This window comes from Tetrao urogallus (genome assembly GCF_951394365.1).
Source record: "Tetrao urogallus genome assembly, chromosome: 18".
Classification (NCBI taxonomy): Eukaryota; Metazoa; Chordata; class Aves; order Galliformes; family Phasianidae; genus Tetrao; species Tetrao urogallus.
The window spans coordinates 9,689,615-9,707,938 of record NC_136831.1 but is presented as its reverse complement, the minus strand read 5'-3'; the positions used below and the strand labels follow the sequence as shown (position 1 = coordinate 9,707,938).

The 18,324-nt window shown below is 48.7% G+C and overlaps 1 protein-coding gene across 1 annotated transcript in view; it reads left to right on the top strand.

Moving 5' to 3' along the window:
- Window positions 1–18,324, top strand: part of DNAH9 (dynein axonemal heavy chain 9) — a gene marked incomplete at both ends in the record, with an annotated part of 190,321 nt that overhangs the window by 9,193 nt on the left and 162,804 nt on the right. Inside the window, 13 exons of the mRNA XM_079544232.1 lie at window positions 1,887–2,098; window positions 2,254–2,487; window positions 4,466–4,633; window positions 6,326–6,442; window positions 6,636–6,786; window positions 7,387–7,501; window positions 9,376–9,444; window positions 10,649–10,775; window positions 12,655–12,910; window positions 13,981–14,222; window positions 16,068–16,203; window positions 17,494–17,690; window positions 17,771–18,195. Of these exons, the coding sequence (XP_079400358.1) occupies window positions 1,887–2,098; window positions 2,254–2,487; window positions 4,466–4,633; window positions 6,326–6,442; window positions 6,636–6,786; window positions 7,387–7,501; window positions 9,376–9,444; window positions 10,649–10,775; window positions 12,655–12,910; window positions 13,981–14,222; window positions 16,068–16,203; window positions 17,494–17,690; window positions 17,771–18,195 (2,449 nt within the window). The remainder of the gene's footprint in view (window positions 1–1,886; window positions 2,099–2,253; window positions 2,488–4,465; window positions 4,634–6,325; window positions 6,443–6,635; window positions 6,787–7,386; window positions 7,502–9,375; window positions 9,445–10,648; window positions 10,776–12,654; window positions 12,911–13,980; window positions 14,223–16,067; window positions 16,204–17,493; window positions 17,691–17,770; window positions 18,196–18,324) is intronic.

The window sequence follows — 18,324 nt, the reverse complement described above, 5'->3', positions numbered from 1 at the left end:
GCTTGGTCCTTAGGAGTCCACTATGACCATGAGGACTGCAACCACATTGCTAGCCCTGTTTTGTGGCAAGTTGGTCTGCTTGTGCTTTTGTTTCTAAGCTTGGCCAAGCACGATCACGGTTCTGTTGAGCCAGACCATTCCCAAGGATCAGGGTGAATGGATTTGGGATTTCACTCTACTGTACTAAAGCAATCACAGTAATCCAGCAGGACTCATCTGAACTGATCTGAAAGATCAAGGTGCACAAGGTGTATCTTGAGACTTTATTGCATCAGCTCCTGTGGTGTTGATCTGCAAGACTGAAGTTTCAGTACAATAAGGACAGTTCTCACAGCCAAGAGAAAGCAGACAGGCCTTAGGTTATTTCCCAAGCTTTGGCTGCTGCAGTCCCAACCTCTGTGGAAGGGTAGCAGCATTTTGCACTTTATGATGAAGCCCTTTGGGCATGCTGATTTCAAGGTCACCCCTTTGCAGACCTCATTTAAGGGTTGGCAGTGGAGGTAAGGGCATCTCTTGCTTGAGATCCCTGCCTACCTGCAGCCTTCCAAAGGTAAGTAGCTTTTCTCCTTCGTTTCTGCATCCACAGCTGCTGCACTTGAGCTTCTTCTCATTTGCTGTAGCCAAAACTTTGCCACCCCGCTGTTATTGCAGTACTTTCCATCCCTTTATAGCATTACAAGGGTATTAAATCATTTTTTTTCTTCAATGAGAAGAAAATCCTTACAATGAAGGATTTATTTTCTCCTGTTATTGAAACAAAGTTCTACCTTTAACATGCAGCTACGTGAAGATAGCGAGTGAGTTTTGCTTAGGGGAGTTCAGCCAAAAGAAATACTGCAAATTCCCCTCTGCAGTGAAAACCAGCAGCGCCCTGCTGCTCCGCTGCCTGCAGCTCACTGTGAGTGACCCTGCATGTTCATCTTCATCTCAGCTGCTCTGTGGCAAGAGAAAATTATTCAGACTTTGCCAGCTGTGTTCATGCTGACAGATAACAACACTCTTTACTTCTTCACATGGAAATGTTCCTTCTTTTAAGGACATACTACGGTATGCACAGTGCATGGGCAGTGCAGATCAGTAGGGCTAGAGAAGGACCCAATGTATAAGGAGCCAAGAATTCACTGTCAGTGTAATTAATTCTCTTAACAGCCTAATCAAAATAAAAAACATATTTGGTTTTAGTACAGTAACAGCAATACCAACTGGGTAATTTGGACTGTAATTGTTAAATCCCATTACAGCACAGGTCAGATTGGTGGAGTGCTCTTTGTGCTGATGTCTGTGGGTCTGTGCAGGGAGGTCAGTGTTGCTAGTGGGGGTTTCTTCCTTCATCGTGGATTCTGGGGTTATCTTCATATGTATCTGGATACTTCTGTCGCTTCTTGTTGGTCTACAGATGTAATTGAATTGTGATCATATGGTGTCATTCATGTTTATGCTCTGTAGGATTTTTCTCAAAGGTGAAACTACACAGGTGTACAAAGTCAACTTGTGTCTGTGTGGCTGAAGGTTTTGGCTGAACTTGTTGTTGGACAGCTGTGCTGTACAGCCAGGACGAGTGGGACTGTGATCACCTGTGTTGCTAGCTGCTATAGCTGAAAAAAAGCTCAGTCCAAGACAGGCCCTGCAAGGCTCCTCAGCCTGTGCTGCATGGCAGGGTCTGCAGGCTGCTTGGGGCGATGGCAGCACACATTTACAGCACTCGTTTGCCCACGTCTCATTGAGCAGTTGCAGACCTGGCTTCCATCTGTGCTGGTTATTGCCGTAGATGAACAGTGGTCCTGGGCCACCTTCTGCACCTGGGTGTCTCGGTACACCTTGTGGTCGATGGCTGGTTTGCACCATGTGTAGGTGGGTCTCACCAACTCTTGTGCTGCTTCACACAGCTTTGAGTGAAGCCCAGGACATTCACCTGCACCTGATGCCCCTCCGGCGCCATTTGGAGGACGTAGAGAGGACTGACTTCAGCGAGGTGCAGCCGCTCCTGCTCCCCCTGCTCCACGTGGTGTGTTTGATCTGGGTCACCTCCAAGCACTACAGCCGGCCTGCACGCATCGTGGTGCTGCTGCAGGAGATCTGCAACCTTCTCATCCAGCAGGTGTGTGGCTGTCACGCTGATGCTTCCAAGAGGAAGCTTTCTAAATCTAGTCCCTCTCTCTTCCTCTCTCCCATCCGTCCCTGGCAAAATGATTCTTTCAACTTGAAACATTCAGTGCAAGAAGTGACCTCCTGAGTGTGATTTTGCTGTTCCAGGCCGTGGTACACCTATCTCCAGAAGACCTTCTAAAAGGGGAAATGGAGGAGAGTCTGAGCAAGGTGCAGATGGTGCTTGGCATCCTGAATGGATTCAAAGAGGCCTTTGAGGACAGAAGGGAAGAACTTCACACCTATTATAAATCAGGCAAAGAAGTGAAGGAGTGGGACTTCCATGCCAAGATGGTGTTTGCAAGGCTGGACAGATTTCTGAAGAGACTGGAAATGGTGGAGGTGAGAAAATCATTGCAAGCCTTAAGAAGAGCTTTAATGACTTAAGTTCATTTGTTAACACCTTCACTGGGTGCCTGGGGATGGAGTTACTCGCTGTTAGGTCTGCTGGAACTTTGTTTTCCCTCATCCTGCCCAGTAAAATGATTGAGCTACTCAGTTGTGCTTTTCTGTTCAAATTGCTAGGTGTATTTGTTCTTCCAAAGAGTCCCGTTGGGCCAAGGGAGTGGGAGTCACTGGGGGCTGTGGATCAAGCAGTGCCATCTCTGAGACCCCCTGTCCTGCTGCTGCTGTCAGAGACACCCACAAGCTGGGTTCTGAGAGGCTGGGAGAGGCTGCCTCTTCCCCATGATTATGTGTGACCTGGGAAGAAGCTCACCGCATCATCCCTTCGTGTCCCGGTGGTCTGCCAAGGCAGGGTGCTGTGGCTCAGGGGTGTCCCATCTGCCTATTCAGAGGCAGATTGGGGTTGTTTTTCTCCTCTTGTTCTCTGCAGTGGAACAGAAGGTTTTACTAGTCAAAGTAAGCTGTATATTTTTATGCATTATTTAATTAACTGTACTCAAAATCGTTGTGACTGATGTCTGTTTTAAGACTCTTCATAGTGATGGTTTCCAGTAAGATTTGCTGTGCAGTAAACCAAATTATTCTGGTCAGCGTAGAGATGAATGTTAATAGGCATAGAGTAACTGCAGGTCATCATGAGGACAATATGAGTGACACAGTAATTATGCACCGTAACTCTGCAAAGACTCTGGGGCACTGTTTGCTCATTGCTTGGTTACTTTGAAAATGGGCTACAGAAGAAAGCCATTATGGAGGGTTTGAGCTGCACATGTACTGACATGATGGCAGAGCTTTGCAAGACTGTCCTACACCCCCAGGGATGGAGAAAGGCTGTACAGTGTGCAGTCAGGTGGAGGAGCTGGAAGGGGGAGAGGAATGAGCTGTAAAATAAAAACAAAGGCACAGCAGCCTGTTAATGAGGAAGGCTGCTGTCTCCCTCTCTCTTCTTTTCAAGCAACCCAGTGAGATAAAATGAGGGGCAGAATTTCATGAAGGGTCCAGTTACTCTGGTGCACAGGCAGCCTGTGAGCGTGTGCAGAGAGGAGGGCTCTTCCCTTCTTCATCTCAGTTTTGCTTTTCTGCTGTAAAGCTGCTGCCTGGCTGGGGTGGCCCTCTGCCCTCTGTAGTCTCAGCGGTGCAGGATGGTTCTCAAAGCTGTGAATATTTAGCTGCCAGAGACCTGCAAGGTGTAGTTCCCTTGGCTGGAAGCTGTTTCTGATGAGCCTGGCCATGGCTGGAGCTGCAGTCACATGGCATCTCCCCACCTCTGCATGGAGGGAGGCACCAGAGCCTGGCAGTGCCTTGGCATAGATGGGAAGCTCTGGACCAAGGGCTGTCACCCATTCAACAGCCCATGTGGGGTGAAGCTCCCTTGCTGCTTAAGGTTGTCCCTGGAGCTCAGGATGTCTGCCAGTGCATTCCTGTGCTTGGGATCAGCGCGCTCCTGGTCCTCTGAGGAAGACCAACACCGATGCTCACGCATGCCCACCAGGAGTCCTACTGAAAGGGAAGGACGGGGTGGTGGTTGTGCTGCTGCCATACCTGCTGAGGGGAGAATTTCCTGAGAGGTAGCACTGTGGGATCAGGCCTGCTCAGGATGTGGAGGGTGGGAAGGAAAGAGCTCCCCGGCCATCTCAGCAGAGATAGGTCTCACGTTTTGAATCTGCTCCCTAAATAACCTCAGGAGCAGTTTCTTTGCAGGCGCTGTGTTTACAGTGACAGCTTCAGCTCCCGCTGGGCTGTGAGCAGCCAGTGGTGCCCATGACAGGTAAGATCTGGCTCCCTGCTTGTGCTGCTCAGTGTGTGCCTGGGGAGGTTCCTGCACGTGGCAGCAAGCGCAGCTCCCTGCTGGGACAGCTGTTCTCATTGCCTTCTGTCAGTGTTATAACCTGCGCATGTCTCCTTTGACTTGAAGTGTCTCCTGTCAAATGCCTTGGATCTGATGAAGCTGGAAAAGATTGAGTTCAGTGGATTTAAAGGGAAGGCCCTGGGTCAGAAGGTCGTGGACATGCATGAGGAATTCCAGGAGGCATACAGGGTCTTTGCAGAGCGAACCTACGACTGCCTCGACCTGACCAATGCGGTAGGTGCGACTGGGAACAGCAACACCACGTGCTTGTTTCCAAAGCACTGATGAAGAACTGGCCCGCATGCACTCTTAATGACTCCTTCCCACCTCTTCCTTCCTTTTGTTATGATCTTGTCTCTCACTGTGGGGGAAACTCTGTCACTGGGAGACGCTGGTCCTACAGACACATGGGAGCTCCTGCAGGCCCATGCTGGCATATCCTGCCAGTTCAGGACCTTAGACCAGTGCAGCTGGGATGCCTGGATTTCTGTGTGTTTTGCCCAATGTTTTACTCTAAGTGGCGCTTGCTAATGTGTATGAACTGTACCATCCACGTTGTTTTGTTTCCCAGCTCTCAGTTCCTAGATGGTCAGCTCAGGTAATCCCTGGGGATGCCTTTGCTTGTCTTGCTGCACACATGATGTCTGGTGCTCTTGGTGTTCAAGGATTCTATGTTTAAATAGTCATAGTGCTTTAATTAAAGGATCATTGCCAGTCCTCTGAGTCATGGCTCAGCGAGCATCCAAATCCCAGATGCTCACAGCAGCACAAGCAGGGCACAGCAGGTGAGCCACTGTACTTATGGTCTGCATGGAAACTCAAACTCCTGGCTTTGACACCAAGCAGTGTAGCCTGTGCAGGCTGTGAAGGAAGAGTGGGAATGGAATTTCTCAAAAGATCTGTGTGTTGATCTCAGCAGGAGAAATCAGAGATCCTCTGCTTGTCGCATTTGCTAAATTGAGTTGTCAGGACGTGGTTAGTGCCATGTGCATCCAGAGGAGGGAGTGCTAAAACAAGTGGCCACAGGGTAGCTCAGTGCTGAGAAGCTGCAGTCCCACACTGCTTCACGGTGATCATCCAGCTGGAAGAAGAAGGCAGAGTCCCTCTTCCTGCCTTGCTCTGAGTTGTGCTGGGATGATGGGCAAGTGGGCTGGTGGTGGGATGCAAGGCTGGTGTGTCCGACCTGTGGGTGGTAGGGGCTGTACGGCACAATGAGGACAGCTTGCACTTCACCTCCTGTAGTTCCCAGTGATGTCTCTGCAGTGGGAAACACAGGCCCCAGTGCTGCCTGGGAGGGTTTTACTTGCAAACTGCTTGCTCTACATCACTCCTTGTTCAGGATAGAGGACACAGAAAGAGTGGTGACAGTGGCTTTGCAGGGGCTGACTTGGTTTTTGTGACCCCTTGGCCTCTTGAGTCACACTCCTTCTTTCAGTGCTTGAGTTTTCCACCCTCTGTTACTGTCTGGAGACTTTTTTTTTTTAGCTAAATTGTGACATCTGGTCTTGCTGAAGCTCACTGATGGCAGAAGTAAAGCTGTTGCCTTGCCCTTTGTTTTTCCAGTTAAGAGACACACAGCCTAATTTTTGTGCTTTATCCAGATTAGAAAGGCCAAAGCCTTGCAGTTTGTCAAGTCCAGCTTTTGATTTTACTTGAAGGAAAAATAAAACAAGATATTACTCTTCAGCTTCAAAGGGTTTATTACCTTTAATCGGAACAAGAGAAGCAGTGCCGGAAGACAGTGGAAGTTACAGAAATGAACTGTTGAGGTTTGAAAGACCTCTGGAGTTCACCCAGTCCAACCCCCTGCCCAAAGCAGGGTCAACTAGAACAGCATGGTCTCCAAGGGTGGGGACCCCATAATCTCTCTGACTATTTTCAGTGCTGTTTCACAGCCTCATGGCTCGCTGCTTTGCCTTCCTACAGGATTTTGAGCAAGATGCCTTTGATTTCCAGCAGAAAGTAGAAGACATCGACCGGCGTCTGGGAACTGTTTTCATCCAGGCCTTTGATGATGCCTCAGACTTGGAGCACACCTTCAAGGTTAGTTGTGATAACACTGGCAGCTCTGGGGTCTCGGGGCTTGAGGCTCACCCACAGTCTGTTAAACTGCAGAGCTGGCAGGAGGGTGTTTGCAGACAGCTTTGAAAGTATTTCTGCTCTTTCCATTAAGACACAAACGGATTAATGTGGTTGTTTTCCTTCCCTTTCTTTACCTGCTTGTTCACCTCTGCAGCTGCTGGAGATGTTTGGGAGCCTTTTGGAGCGGCCGGTAATCGCTGCGCATGCTGCTGGCAAATACTCTGACCTCGTCCACGTGTTCAGCAGTGCCTTGAGCGATGTTAGGCTGATCTACTCCAGGCACGTACGGGCAGAGCGGGAGCTTGGTGAGTAGGGATGCTGAGTAAGGCTGATTTATTAGAGCTGGATGAATTCTGGGGGGGGAAATAATTTGTATTTTCTGGGGAAAGTGAAACTTCTAAGTTACAAAAATGTACAGCCACTGTATCTCCCAGTGCAAATGGAAATGCCTGGGAAATATCTCTGTTCTTAGTATTAAAGCAAAAAACCTACCAGGGTGGGGGGGAGACTGTGTGCGCGTGTGCATGTGCACGTGTGAGTGTGTGGTATGCAGCTGGGAATGGAGATTCTTACTGGGATTTTCCCCATTAAGGCTGTGACAAGAGTTCTGTTCATCTAACACTGAGCAGGGCTTTGCTCCTGCTTGTGTGCTCCCCAATATGAATGCATGATGTTTCTCTTGTATGCAAAGGAGTGAATTCTTCCTGGGCAAAGTCTGCCTCTGTGTCAGCTCCATTTCTAACAAGAGCTGGCTTCCTGATTGATCAGAGCCGTTCTCAGATGCTTGCGTTGAAGGGAGAGAGCTGGGAAGTTAACATGGTTTTGTGCAGACGAGTTGCTTTTCATGTGTCTTTGAGGTTAGAAGGGCTGTGTTCAGTCAATTGCAGTTTCAATGTTCCCCCCAGGCTTCCCTGCTGTGCATAAGAACATGCCACCAGTAGCTGGAGCCCTGCGCTGGGCTCAGGAGCTGCGAGCGCGGATCCAGGCACAGTTTGGTCACCTCAGGCACATCACACATCTGTGCGTGGCTGTTCAGCTAAGTTGTTTCATGACTATCTTGGTATCTTTTCTCTAATCCATCTGATTTTCTTTCTGTTCCGAACATCATGCAATGCTTATAGTTTGAAATATTTCTTAGTTGAAGAGGAGTGAAATGGTAGCACTGCCTCTTCAGCTTGCCAGGAGTTGCTTTTTAAGGAACTCGTTAGCTGAATTTGTTTGGAAGTGGTTAATAGGCACAGTAGTGGTTAATGGGCTTTTGAGCTGTGGTTCTAGGTTGCAATTACAAGACACACTGGAACCTTTTTCCCTACAACTCACTCTGTGTGTGCTCCAGTACCTCCCTGGGAGCAGCCCAGGCCTAGGCTACAAGCCCTGATTCTGGTATCACCCAGTGGAGGGCAGAGAGATGCTGGGACGGACTCTCCTGGGCTGGGTTGGTGGAGGGGAGTTTCAGGTTGGTGAACACATGAAGACTTGTCCTGGGCACTGACAGAAAACAACTTGCTCAACACCCAACAAGGGAGCGATCTCACACAACCAAGGAAAGAAACTATGCTGAGATATTTTTCACCCCAAATTTTGTTCTTGTGGGTCATCTTGGAGAGAGGCGGTCTTGCACTTGCACTGCTACACCTAGTGGCACTGTGTGTAGACTTCAACATTCCTGAAACAATGCATAAAAGCCCCATAAGTAAGCCTGTGTTGGACCTAGGATAATTGAAGGTACCCTGGAAATTGCGTTGTGGCTATCCGGAACAGCTTTACTTGAGGCTGAGTAAATGAATCCAGGTTTTTAGTGTGCTTGTCCAAACTAAGCCATCTCCATCACTGTCTAATATTTGTGGTCTTCTCTCACCTTCATTACCACTGTGAGTCTTTAAGTGCAAGTTGTTCTGCAGCAATAAAGACATCTCTGTGGTGAGACAGGCTCTTGGACCATTCCCAGCAGAGCACCCAAGTTAGCACATGCGTCTTGTTTGAATCCAAATGGTGAAGTTTGTAATCCATGAAGAAGGACCTGGATCTGCATTTCACATTGATTTTCTTTCCTCTGTTTGGAGTGGTTAATAACGTGCCTGCAGCAGTGGTGGTGTGATTCTGTTTCCTACAGTGCAACTTGAAAGAAGGAAAGGATTAAAATAGAAGGAAGTTGGTTTTGCTGGGGCTTGCACAATGCTTGTCCAGCAGTGACCTCTCAAGTGCTCCCTGTGCTTTCAGCTGAACTTGCAGTAGATACCAGTTGCCCTTTGAGCTCTCTGAGAATTTGCTAGGTTTTAAATGAATCTAGTTTTTATCAAAGCATTCTCCAAAATCAACAACTTTTCAAGAAGTCTTGAACCTGGGATAAAATTCTTATCAGCATTACTTTGGTTGGCTGCCTCCATGGTGGCTGGGGTTCTGCCTCCTGCACTGTGGGGTGCTCTTCCCCACTCCCATGGTTCGAGGGGCACAAATCTGGCACTACAAATAGCTGTGTCCAACAGGAGCCATGTGCTGCTTCTTTCTGAGGCTCTTTGGTCTTAGAAAGTCTTGGCTGGTGAGCAGAAAGTTGCCATGCTCTGCGCAAGTGCAGTGTGTGAAACTGGGAGTGTTGGATGTGTTAAAGAGGCCAGCCTTCCTCCAGCTGCACTGATACCTTCTTCCCCTCTGGTGTGTGGTTCCTGTTTTGCAGTTTGCCAAAAAAAAACACTTGAGAGGGGTTGTCCAAGCCCCACTCACTCTTTGTGGAGCAAAACACTTTGGGGTGATGTGGTGGGGTGAAATGGTCCCCAGTCATCTACAATCTGTCCTACAAAACGGGAGGATGAGCTTATGAACTTAGGAAGGGGTAAATACAGACTGCAGCCTTGCAGAACTACATGTAATGCTGAGTTTGTCTGTTTTGCTACCAGCTGCCTGGACTCTACTGAAGGAAGAAGGGTGTTGGAGAGGTATGAAGAAATGCTCCAGTTGCTTGACAGGTGAGTGGCGGTGCAGGCAGGACTGTAACTGTACAAAATGATGTTCTCCTCCATGCCACCTACCACTGTACTTGCCAGTTCAAGGCCTAGGAATGTTCTTTTCTAAGCCAGAGAGGGTATCCTGATGAGAGAAGAGGAGGAATCCTTTTGCTGTGTGCCACGATCTTTTTGTGATGCCTTGCAGTGGGAAGCTTTCCTGGGAGGAGCCTAGCAGAAGCACTGGTACAAGTTACTACTGGGTGTAGAAGTTGCTGTGGTTGACAATCTGGATTGACCAGAAGTTGAGCTGCTGTTGTTCATTCCCAAAATGTATCTACACTGCCTGTGATGTGTATTTTCCACAACTCACAGTGGAATTTATTATCACAGACTTGGTATCTTACAGTTTGATGTTAAATCTGATCTGGTCGCTCTGGGCTTTCCCTTGTGAAGTGACACCTCCCCAGCCAGGATTCATCTCTGCAGGGTCTGCTCTTCCTTGGTCAACAGTGCAGGTAGCTGAGACGCAGGATTGCTGGGAAACACAGGGCAGGTGGAGGCAGCCTTGGTCCTGATGTTCAACCCCCCCAAAAAAGCCACTGAGTAATCATGATGCATCCTTTCATAAGGGAGCAGACCAATGGGCAGATCCTGGGTGACTTTGACAGAGTTGTTTTCTGGGTGACGTTTTCCAGAGCTCTCAGGTGACAACATGATTCAGAAGAGACTTTGCTGTTTGGGTGGTTGTTACCATCCTTGTCATGTGAGCTAATAGGACCCCGCTTCAATCTTCAGAGGTGTCACTGAGTTCTCCAAGAACTGGATCTCCATGAGACTGATGGTTTCTCACTTCTCTAAGATAAGTGAATGCAATGGTATCCAGCCCAGGGTTTGTATGGGTGTAGACACCTGTCCTGCTTAGAAACATTGGAAATGCCCAGCAGTTGCTTACCAGTTACTTCTAGCCAAATGCCTCAGAAGTCTGTCTCCAAATCAGTATCCTCTGCTAAAAGTGGTACTTAAGTGCTGTTTGTCCTCCCGATTTGGTACTGTCTCTGTTGCTTTGGGTGTTTGTCTTCAGAATTGAGTTAATTGTGGAAATGATGTGAAAGGCTTTTCTCATCCTTTATGTTCAACTTTCAGAAGTGGGCTTGGCTTCGTCTGCTTATACACCTGTCAGCTGGCTAAATAGCTATGTGATGAATGTGTGGGTTTTTTCCTGCAGGTATCAAGAAAAACTGTACGTAACCTGGTCCCAGACAGTCTCTGAGAAGTCACAGTACAACCTCACTCAGCCACTCATCCGGCGAGAGCCAGAAACCAAACTGCTCACAGTCAATTTTGATCCCCAGGTAAAAACTGCTGCCATCTACCTTTCCTGCTTGTCTGCAGGCATCTCTTCCTGCTGGGCTTTTTTTTTTTTCTCACTGGGCTCCACTATAGGAAGGTGATTGGGTGAATTTGGTATTAGATCTGTTCTGCTGACATCTGTGGATCCCCTTCTATGATGAGTAACATGAGTATACCACTCTCTGTTTCATCTGTCTCCTGAGAAAATAACAGGATTGAGGTTTTAGCAGAGCTGTTTCTAGTGAAAATCAGTTGTGGGATGTAGCAGGGCACACAGATGCTTAAGCATCTCCAGGTTAGACTTGGTGCTGGTGTGAAGAGTGCTGGAGCTTGAGATCCAGTGTTTGGTTCATGTTATGTGTATATGAACTCTGGGCTGCCCAAAAGGGTATAGTATAAGCCAGGAAAGGTTCATTTCATTACAATAGTATTGTGGCTGTTAGATTCTTTTATTGAACTGCATGAGGCTTGGAACAGATTTAGGGTATTTTTTCAGTACCCTAAGATTTCTTCTAAAGCCTGTCTTGAGCACGGACGGACCATTCACCTCGCCCAAGGTAGAATCTGGGGTCCAAACCATCGCAGCGCATAGAGGGACTGAGATTTTTCTGGGGCCTGGTGCGAGCCAGTAGCTGGGAAATGTAAAAGTGTCATTTAATGGGAGAAACTAACTCGCAGGGTCCTGGGGTGCATTGGCACCAAAACCTTCCCACTTTCCTGGGTCTGCTGCAGTTTTAGTGTTTAGATTTTACAGCTCATTCAGACTTGGCCCTCAGTAAAAGAATTTGTCTATCTCCTTCGAACCTCCTTTCTAAGTTGGGTGCCAAGTGGCCTTAGGATGTTTTTTACCCTTCACCTTGGGGTTTAGAGCCTGTGATGTACTGAGCATGCCTGCTCTCATCTCCTGTGCCAGTCTTCAAGTACTGCTGCTCTTCTGTTCCTTGCTTCCCACAGTCAGGACAGTCTGATTCCCTGGGTGCCAGTTAAGCTCCTTCATTCCCTCCAGGGTGGATGGGAGCGCCTTGCTTTGCCTCAAGGCATGTATTTGTAACCCTCCAGAAGAGTCTTTGAGAGCTCTCCTCTCTTGGAAGGAGAGGAAAGGAGGACTATGTTTTCAACCCCATGTTGGGCACATCCCAGACCCAGACAAAGCAGAAGGGAGGGGAACTTGTCTGTATCTCACTTGCCCTCTTGCCCCTTCAGCCCTCCCAACATGTGCAGTTCCTGGAGCACTTTACCATACTAGCTACAAAATACAATGAAGATTTTTAGTCTTAAAAGTCACATATTATGCTGGAAGATCTTACTGTTCCCTGCACTGCAGGCTTGCATTTATACTGGGTTTATAACTGAATAAAACTCATTAATCCCAACAGTCACTACTCCAACTGAGGTGGGGAGAGGTATCCGGAAGGCTTTGCTGGTAGGTGGGCACCCTGAGATGGAAGGACTTGACTTGCTAGGTTTGGGCCATGGTGTTTGTTTTTTATGCCAGTCATCTCCAGTTAACCAACAGAACTGGAGTCTGGTCCATCTTTCCCTTAAATAACTGCTGAGCTCTTAGACAAGAATATTGCTGAAAAAGTATTGGTGAGGATGGCTAAAAGAACCAGAGTTCATCGTGGCTTTTAAGGGCTGCCTGGAGTTTACTTGCTTGGTAGTTACTAGAGCTGCCTGTCTTTGATTGGAAAGAGAACTGGTGACAGAGATCAGTGGAAGACAGACAGTGTACAGACTTGGAAGTGTCCGGATGCTTTTCAGAACATGTTGATTTATTAACAAAATAGCAGGCAAACCCTGAAACGTTCAGACATTGGAGAGTGTATGCTGGGTGAATGGAGAGGATTGCTCTGTGTTCAGCTCTCTGCCTTGGTTTTCCAGTTGGTTTCAGTGCTGAGAGAGGTGAGCTACTTGTCTGGTAGCCAGATGGGAAGCATCCCACCAACAGCAGCAGAAATCTATTCCTCCAAGGAGTCGTACCGACAGATGGTGGCCAGTTTGGAGCTAATGGTGAACAGATACAACAAGATCCTGAAGACAGTCCTGGAGATTGAATACCCTCTAATACAGGAGCAGCTGCGGGATATTGATTTCAAGCTGAAAGAGGCAGAGGAAACATTGAACTGGAAGATGGAGGGTAAGCTAGCTAAGCACTGGGTAGTGTGAGCTCAGACACTTGGGTCTTGTCACATTCCCCCATGTACCCAATGTCTGTCACTGGCTCCCAGCTGCACTTCTCAGCCCGCAGCACAACAAGGGGTGGTGAGGTGAAGAGCAGCCCCCAGCTTGCCTGCTGCTCTTCCTGTTCCCTTACTCTGCTGGCCTGGTAGATGGGATCCTGTTCCCTTTGGATTCAGCCTGGAGAACGCCAGATTTGGGTTTGTAAAAGCTGGCAAGGCTGAGGTTGAAGCCTCTTTTGTTGCCTGTGCTGACCACCCAGTGCTAGTCCAGGCAGCCTGTGTCTAGCTGTGTGCCTGTGTACCTGGGGCACTGCTTTTTCCCAGTTTACAGAGAGTGGGGACCTTTGGCCCAACCGTCTGGCACTGGAGTGAGCTTCTCCCAGGGAGAGGCAGAGCCACCTCGATAGCTTTTCCTTAAGGATGAAGTGCTGCAGCTGGAGTTGGGTACTGCGTGACTTTGGGATGATTTAAGTAGTGTTCTTGCTTGATCAGTTTTATCTGCAAGGCAAAGCAGAGGAAAACAATTTGTTTCCTCTTGGTGAAAGCAAACTGCTCACTGGTGGAATATATATTTCTGTCATCAGGCTTGTGGTATGAACAGGAACAAATGTCCTCCCTTGAGAACATGCAAAGCAGAAGTGCTCATGCTGAAAAGCTCTATTCAGAGAGCTCCATTGCGCAGTAAAGATGGAGGGATTTTCCTGCAGACGAGTCTGAAGTTCTCTGCATCTAAATGTAACCCTTGCTGGTGCCTGAGGCCATGTTGTGGGTGCAAAGTCCCTGCTCCAGTCATGGTGACAGGGTTGCTTAGCCTGCTAACTGTGCTGTGGTGTGTTGGGGTAGGATGGGGCTCACAGTGGCTCGAGGCAGGAAGCTGCTGTCGGATGACATGGTCAGTCTTGCAAGCAGTGATGGGTGAGAAATACATGAGACCTTAGGAAAAAGATGTCAGAGGCTAATCTTAAAGGTATGTGAGAGGTTGCTCAGCAGCTCTGAAAACGCAGTCAGTCATCTTATTTCTGGCCAGGTGTCTGGGACCGCATCTCCATGGTGATGGATGGTGTCCATGACCTCGAGCAGAGGATACAGAGAGCCAAAAGCAACGTTGAGGAGATCCAGAGCTTTGTGCGATCATGGGGGTCACCCATATTTGAGAGGAAGGATGGGAAGAAGGAATCACTGCTGAACCTGGAGGACTGCCAGGACCGTCTGGAGAAGCGTTACAGCCTGGTCCGAGAGTCAGGGCTGAGGATTCATTCGCTGATGAAGGTAAGGGGGGCAGATCCCCAGGGATGTGTTGTCACTGTAGTTTCTCTGTGTTTCTCCCCTCTTTTGAAGTTATCCATAGCTATTTCACCTTAAAATCAACTCTTTTAACACCCTTGAAAGTTTTAGGCAGCGTTAATTGACAATACCTATGATGATTGAGTTGGTGTGGCTGTGTGCTGGGGTGTTGCTGGCTGGGCATTGCTGGAAACACAGCTCAGGACAAGAGCGAGGGCAGCCACAGCCCGTTGAAGGAGTCGTGGCTGTTGTGGAGCCACTAGAGGGGAGTCATGTATCAGGCTTCAGGCTCCTGCTAAGAGGAAAGATCTCCCTTCAAAATATTTACCTGAAAATACAAAGGCAGCTGCTGACCTTTCTGTTTCAGAATTGTTGTCCCCTGAGGAAGCAGGAGGTGATGCTGGTAGTCCAGGGAGAAACTAAGTGACAGGAGAAAAGCTGCTGTCCAATACTTTGGAGTTTTCCACTGACATTGTCATTGCTGAGAGATTTCTTTGCAGTGCAGGAGAAAACCCAAAGTTCTGCTTTGCACCTTCTGGAGCGATGTGCTTCGTGTGGTGGGCACAGCACCTTGGCCTGGAGGGCAGTGGGTTTTAGACCCAAACCACTCTTGAGGGTCTGGAGACAGCTGACTGACCTGCTTGGGACACCAAGCTCTTGCTGCTCACCTCACCTTGCTGTCTGCAGGCAGTCCTGGACCTCTCACCATTTCTCTGCACACTGAACCAGGATGAGGATTTTGTTCTGCTGCTGTGAGCGTAACAAGTTCAGCCCCCTCCAGCTATCCAGCTACCACCCAAGAGATGAGTGCCCTCCTGTGGTAGCCAAGGAGGACACGGCCTTGTGGTCATAGCAGCGGGGTTCATTAAAACATTGGTGATAAGGGAACTTTGTTCAACATGGCAAAGACAGTGATGCCTTCAGTCAGCTGTTAGTACTGAGCTCATTCGTATGAGATTCTCTCTCTTCTAGTGTCAGCTTTCTGCTGCCAGTTTGTTTGCAAGGCACCAGAGCCCTACTTCGCCCTGTTAGGAGCTCAAGCCCCCGGCTGCAATGTGTCAAACTGGGAAGCAGCAACTTTGGGTTGGATAACTAACTAACTAACCCAACTGGCAGTGCTGTCTCCCACGTGCTGAGCTGCCACACCAGCACTGGGTGCATGTTCTCCCGTGCACCCGCATGTGAAATACATCTGAGATATCCCCTAAGCATGCCTGATGGACAGAGTGGGCTGGTTTCTGCTCTCTGCAGGCTGGACCTTGTTGAGACTGTGACTCTTGAGAGCCTCCTTGGGAGAAGGAGCACTCAGAGGACATGCCAGGGCTGGGGACCCAGTCCCAGTGGAGCCAGAAGGCTGCTGAGAGGAGCAGGGGGTGGGCAGCCTGGCTTTGTGGGGGTGCAAGGAGGAAACCCAGGAGGGATGAATCCTTGTTGTGGCTCAGAAAACCCTGAGTTTCATGGCTAGGAGCTGACCTGGAGGAAGGGAGCATAGCAAGATGAGGAGTGAGGCTGTTAGCAAACCCTTTGTTTTGTCATCCCAACCATTCTCTAGTTTTGTTGTTTAAAAACCTCTTCTTGAATTTGAAAGCTCAATGATCTTTTTGAGATGTCCATTTGTAGGACAAATTTTAAGCTGTTTCAGATGACAGCAGTTTCTGACAGAAGCAGTCACCTGTCTACCTGGGTGTTCAGTAACAACTATCCGGTTTCCAGTCCCTCCACAAGGCTGCTACCCATGGGTTCCCTGGCACATATCCTTAGCTGTGAGCAGCTCTCTTGCAGAACAGGCTCAGCCCTGCTGAATTTCAAGGTGTCTTTGTTTTCTTCCAGGAAAATCAGAGCCTCTTAACTGCAGACCCAGCGTCTGATGTCTGGAAGGCCTATGTGGATTATGTGGATGAGATAATCCTGGATGGATTCTTTACTGCCATTGAGTGCTCACTCAAGTACCTCCTGGAAAACACAGGTAGCTGCTGATTCTTTTCTTCTGGCCACAGTGCCTGCTTCAGTCTCACCTAAGGGAAGTTCCCTGCTCCTCTTTGCAGAGAGCCATGCAGTGGGGTCAGTGGGCTGTGCCCAAGGGAATGGGGTGGATGACTTCTCTCTTCCTCTCTCTCTGATGGAGATTGCAGCATTTGAATCCCTTGTGTGCAGCAGAGATGAGATGCACAGGATGGGGCTGGAGGAAGCAGCATTGCAGGAGTCAGGTCTCCCTTGCTGTTTTCTGTTCTGTACTTTCCCTTGTGCCTGGAAGTTGCTCTTTTCCTGCCTTCTTGCTGTGCCTCTTGTGCTGTCTACAGCAACTCCAGGTTGGGTGAGTGCCTCCATCTTCTGGTCACTGGAGCAAAGCATTGCACAGGGAAGGTATGGAGAGGACAGTGCACCATTTGTGGGGACTGGATGGACTAATTTGAAGGATCATCCCAAGTCTGTATACAGCTCAGTTATTGATCTCTCCTGCTTTTACATTTACAAAGCATCAGGGATATGCCGTCTTTGACTTGTGAGCAATCTCAAGAGCTGATTCTGCTGTTGAAAGGTAGGGAAGAAAATCTCAATCCTCAGGCAGCAGGCCAGCAAGGAGATGAGGTGGGTTCAGGAGATTCTTCCATCAGACCTCCTGCCTAAGAACATTGTGGAGGTGCACTTAATTCTGCTGCAAGCATCTTGTGTTTACCTAAAGCATGTTTCCAAAAATGCTTCCCCCTTGGACGTGAGGGACGCTGAGTTGGGAATTGAAATCCAAACAGTCTTGTTTAAAAACATGCACGTAACTTCAGATTTGAATTTGGTTTTCATTTCCAGTTGCTATAGTTTATTTATTTATTTTTTAATGCGTTTCTCCAATAAACCAAAGTGCCTCTTGGTTCCTGATGTTTTTCTCCTCTGCAACTTGTGCCCTGTAATTGTTCAGCTCTCAGACTCCCTTTTGATTAACTGAAGAGCCTGGACTCCATAAGGCTCCATTCCACAACATTATTATTATTATTTTTTTTCCAACCATTAAATCATTCTTGCCTCATCTGTTCTCCATTCTGATCTGTGGCTACTGGAACATTAGAGAAAAAGCTAGCAAGCCACCTGTGCTGTTTGCAGGCAGAATATCACAGGACCCTTGGAGTGGGTGTCCTTGGTCACATCTGCCAGTGTCCTTATAGGGCACAACACGAGTGTTGTGTGGTGGATGTCAGTGGTGACTCGAGGTCATTTCTCTCAACCTGAGGAAGCTGCTGATGTCTCTGTTCTTCCTTGCCAGATCCCAAGGCAGGGCTTGCACCCTTGTTTGAAGTGCAGCTGGATTTAGTGATCCCAGATTTGATTTTTCGTCCCTCCTTGGAGCCCGGCACAAATGATGGTTTCTATGACATGGTGGAAAGCCTTCTCAATGACATCTACAGGATCTCCTCACTGGTGCCCAGGCTGGCTGAGCACAGCGGCTTCCCCCACTACCAGGTCTGGTGGCTGAGCTCTGCCTGCTGCCCCGCGGCGGCACAGAGGCCCCGCTGTCACTGTGCTCTGCTTCCCTCCCCTAGGCTGACATGGAGGACATGGCTGACCTAGCTGACGTGCGCCACGACCTGATGGGCCGCGTGCAGGCCGTGATGGCGGCCTGTTGTGAATATCGCAGCAGCTTCGATCGCTACTCGTACCTCTATGGGGATGACAGAAAGGAATTCTTCCGCCAATTCCTGCTCTATGGGCACATCCTCACCGCTGCGGAAATCGAGGCTCATGCAGAGGATGGGGTCCCCGAGACACCCCCCAGCCTCGAGCAGTTCAGGGAGCAGATCGACTCCTATGAGCAGATCTGTGAGGAGGTGAGTCGCATCGAGCCCATCAGCGTCTTCCATTGCTGGATGAAAGTCGACGCGCGGCCTTTCAAGGCGTCCTTGCTGAATGTGGTTAAAAGGTGGAGTCTGTTGTTCAAGCAGCATCTCATTGACCACGTCACACACAGGTAAGAGCTGTTCCCACCTCCTCTCTCCAGCACCTGTATTGACAAAAATGAGTTTTTCTCTCGTCTTGACTGAACATTCAGTGCTTAACAAATACAAGAGCAGGAGTAGGAGGATCCCTACTTCTGTCA